At 42.3% G+C, this 4,510-nt stretch overlaps 1 protein-coding gene across 1 annotated transcript; it reads right to left on the bottom strand.

Moving 5' to 3' along the window:
• Positions 1-1,265: 1,265 nt before the first annotated feature.
• Positions 1,266-4,300, bottom strand: LOC123501006. Its single transcript, XM_045249561.1, has 4 exons — positions 3,638-4,300; positions 2,741-2,949; positions 2,271-2,363; positions 1,266-1,784 (listed from the first exon to the last, which is right to left on the bottom strand). Exons 1-4 carry the CDS (start codon positions 3,868-3,870, stop codon positions 1,768-1,770), a joined length of 552 nt encoding a protein of 183 aa, XP_045105496.1. The 5' UTR covers positions 3,871-4,300; the 3' UTR covers positions 1,266-1,767.
• Positions 4,301-4,510: the final 210 nt, after the last annotated feature.

Here is a 4,510-nt window from a genome sequence, read left to right as displayed (position 1 = left end):
GTGTTTCGGAATATAATCAAGATGAAATTTAAATACAGCATCTGCCAGCTCGCTGCCCTGTGTCCCAGCGTCATCAAACTTCCTTAACCGCAGTTCTTGAAAAGTAGTTGTATCTTGTCTCGCACGTACCGTCCTGTCTTACACATTATTTTTTTTGTGTGTATGTATGTCTGATAATAATAACAATTATTATAGCAAGCAGTTTATTAAATTGCAGTACATACATACTGAAAATCTACAAAGGAGTAGGGTGAAGGCTACGACTAGAAAACTATAATGTTTAATTGCTCGCACCATGGTGGCAATCGCACTATAAGGCGGTATCAGTCCGTACGTGATGTCTTTAGGGACATTACTCGTAACTTGCTGAGTGTTATGTGAAACATACCGGGCGAAGCGTCAGGGGAAAGCAATGTCATAGGCGTAGTTGACACAGCAAGCCCCTCCCAAGTTTTTCCTAAGGTTCTCTGTGTCTGGTTGGTAGACAGCTTGGGCAGATGCAGGGTGGTCAGGGACACCCTCTTTTTGCACATTCTGCAGCTGCTGTTGTTATTGAGTGGAACTGAGAGATAAGACCATGATGTGGAGGCATACAATCATGAGTTTAGGTAGAATGAAGGTGAGGTAACGCTCCTTCAATTCATCTGCCGGCGTCAGCAGGGACTTGACTCTGTGCAGCAAGTACATCCAGTAAGCAATTGACCTTACTGTGGTGATGCTATGCTGATTCCAGATCAGCTGGTCATTCACCGCTTGGCCGATCGAATCACCTGGAGGTGTGGGGGGCACGCAAAAAGCTGTGGAGGAGGCACTGCCGCTGTGAAGGTGCATACATCACTGTAGTTTTGCTGTAGTTCATTATCATTCTATTTTCTTCAATCCATATGCCTGTAGTTATTTGCAGAGTTGCTTGTGGTGCAGAGTAGTCTGGGTATATTTGTTGTGTAATGGCACGCTCACGGTGCGGTGGCATAGTGGATAAGGTGGTGAGCGTGGGATCGGGCAGACGTCCACGCGTAGGTTCGAATCCCACCACGTACAGTCTTAAAACACTGCCATTTGTCGAGTGGTTTAAAGTTACCTACGTGTCACCATGATACCTAGGTTCTAGGTGGTTACACTCAAGATGAGCTTGGGCGGTGATATGGGCCCTAATATGGGTACCACTATAAATAAAATTGCCTGCGCCACTAATGGGCGGAAGCTGAACAGCGCTTCCCATACACTCTTCAAGTGTGCCTACAGGCGCTATAGGCCTTACCGTAAAACAAAAAACAAAAACAAAAAAAAAACAAAAAAGTCGTCCACGCGTACTTCCAGCGATGGGGCGTGTTAGTGAAAGCGTCATATAAGAGGAAACACAATGGATTAATTTTGGTGTTCTGGGAGATTCCACATGTCAGTGTGTGTGTGTGTGTGTGTGTGTGTGTTTAGCTTTAACTTATTGCACACACACGCAGAGGAGGACAACCATTATGGAATTAGCTTAAAAGTGTTGTTCATCTTAAACCTAACCCAATTATGAGTTCACTCCCTGCTTGAGCTGTTGCCATCTTACACCGTCAAGTGTCTGTTAAGTGAGCAACGCATCCCATAAGGCGACATGTTTGTTGGGCGAACTACCGCTGATGGTGCACCACCCTGCATCGTGGCTGCATGAGTTCCGCGGTGACCTGAAAACCTACCATGCATGGCGAGTCTGCCGAGGTGGCTGTCGGAGTACTTGCAGATGAGTTATTCCTTAGTGGTATATTTCAAACATCACCGTCAGTCTCGCCGCGTTTCTGCAATGTTGGTGCTTGTAAAGACATGGCTCTTGCCCGGTGTAACAGGAAAATTTTCCCCCTGACTGTAGTTCCCCTACGGGAAAAGTTAAATCCTCCCACCCCCCGGGAAAATTGGCTTAAGCTGTTTTTCCATGGGGGGAATTACACACATAGGATATATTTCCTCCCTGTTGGTCATTTCACTCCATCACATAATAGAAATTACATCATCGTTTTCAAGTCACCAAGTGCAAGTAATGTAATATTATGTATTGTAATGCTTATGACGTAGGGCAATGTGACAAGGACAATATAGGTCATATGGCACTATGGACAGCGGAGGGGGGATACTAGAATAAAGGTAGGGAAGGACACCCCGTACATAAATGAGGCCCAATGGATGAGTCACTTGCTCCAGGTGCTTTATTGCACAAAACGGGTAAAGGAAGGAGAGAAGAAAGTATTGTTAATTGCTATTACTTAAAATATGAATAACTGACATACCACAGTCCTCACTCCTGATGATAAGTGGACTGCCAGGGTTGTCCAAGACCAGATCTTGTGCTGGCTGCTGTCCTGCAGCTTCAGGTGTGTCAGCTGTAAACACAAAATTATATATTTATATTATATTATGATATATTAAGTAAAAAGTTTGTTTTACATATTCCACATGCATGGGAAGCCAGTTCTGCGGCTCAATGTACCTCTGTGATGAACAATTGCACGTTCTTGCTAGCAATTATATTTACTTGAAAAACATTGAAACTACACATCTGGTTAGGTTAGGTAAGGTTAACAAAAATGTGTAATTGTTCATCGTCGTGGTATTGGGGCAGGAGTGTCGGTTGTGGGGCTGGTGTGACAAGGGTGTGGGACCATAATGACTTGAAAGCCATGCATGCACTCCTGTTTTTTTTTTAGTTTTTATTTTAAACATGTTAAAAAGTTCATAAAAAATAGGTTTTTCAACTCACCACATTCCAGTGCTGTGGAATTGAGTCGGGCCAGTACGCATGCTTCTACAAATTCACTATCAAAGATGTCGTCAGGTACTGGCAGCCTATTATTAAGGATCAGCTGTACAATCAGCGTTACCTCATCAGCTGGTTTTGGTGGGGCTGGTGGTGGCCCACCACCAGTCTGATGGGTTTCCCGGATGTACCTGCTGTGATCCTTCTTCACTCTGTAAAAACACACCCATTAATTAATTATTTTTTACTTTATTTATTTATGTATTTATTTACTTAGTTTTGTTTTGCAGACACTACTACATTCAAAGCTACATGAATAGTCTTACATTATGTTAGGTTATATCATTTAAGTTTGTGTTATGTTAAGCTAAGTTTCTTAGGGTTGAACATATTGAACAATGATGTAATGAATTAGTGAATTTAGTGATATGACACAAAGTTATCCTAACCTAACCTATTAATAGTTTGAGGAAGAAAATGCATCTGAGAAAAATGTCTAACAAAATGTGCACTTCCTAATATCTAACTAGTTTTCTTCTCACACAGTTTTCCTGTTTTGTAAAATAATACTGTTTGCTTTGGTCTGGTTTGGGTTTCTTTAGGTTAGGCCATGATTTGGTTAGATTGAGGTTAGGTAAGTTTGTTAAGTTATATTTGGTCACCTCTCAATATTTTTTCTGGTAGATTTACATGTTTTTGACTGATTTATCCTAACAGATTTCGTTGCAAATCTACCTAGTTTTCATGGGAGGAGGGGGGTAATACTAGCCACCTTTACCAATAGTAGTAGAAATACAGTAGTAAACTAATTCCTAAATCATAACAATTACATCAAAGCTTCTCATGTTTTCAACCTTAATTTACCAAATGGTGCATGCTTTTCCTCATTTTTATACTTACTTATTCTTTAAGTACTCCCAAGTCTTCTTCAGCTGATGAGTATTCTTGGGCTCCGCCATGGAGAAACATACATTGAAGTTCTTAGTTATTGTCTCCCACGCGGCTTTTCTCTCCAGTATACTAGTGTAGTTTGAAGGTTTCGTGTGTACCACAGGGTGATCTCTAATTTGTCTCACGAGATACAACTTCTGGGCGTAAGAGAGTGGTGTGCCTTTTAGGTCCCTGGTAGCCATTGGTGTTGAGCTGCGAGAAGCGTGTACACTCCAGCATGAACTGGTTGAAAATGGCGCTTTGTTTACATCAGCTGATACACAGGCCTGCCAATCTTCTACGAGGAGGGGTACCAACACTTGCGAATCGTCCGCATTTCTATGGGATGCTAGAGTACGAGTATCGTTGTCTACCTAACAACACACGGGTCGGTGCGCCAGCGTTTAAGAAATCAAAACTTAGGTTTCGGGTGCTACCACACCACAGTGGTGTGCTGACCTACAAAACGAATTTTTAGATGTTTAAGAAAGCGGCCGCCAGTCGCGGTCACGCGTCGCTCCTAACTCAGGTCAGGGATGTCATGAGAAGTTCTTCAATACCTTTGACAAAGTATCTAGCAGTTATCTTTCGAAATGTTTGATCTCTACCCATGTTTTTTTTTTTTTTTTTTTTTAATACTTTAGTCCTTGTCTCGTAATGATCCAATCACTGTATTGTTAGGCTCAAATGATTTTGCCAGTTTGCCTCGGGCGTTATGTTGCAATTAATAGTACTAGGTAATGTAGCTGCTGCTACCTTTACGTTCGGCGTAATCTGGCACTCAGCTTACCTTGATTTCTTACCGTGATGAGGGTCTTCCCCCTCTCAGTAGACACAGCTGCA

The sequence above is a fragment of the Portunus trituberculatus genome, unplaced genomic scaffold, assembly GCF_017591435.1.
Source record: "Portunus trituberculatus isolate SZX2019 unplaced genomic scaffold, ASM1759143v1 PGA_scaffold_67__1_contigs__length_338168, whole genome shotgun sequence".
Lineage (NCBI taxonomy): Eukaryota > Metazoa > Arthropoda > Malacostraca > Decapoda > Portunidae > Portunus > Portunus trituberculatus.
This window is presented reverse-complemented; position numbering and strand designations above follow the sequence as displayed.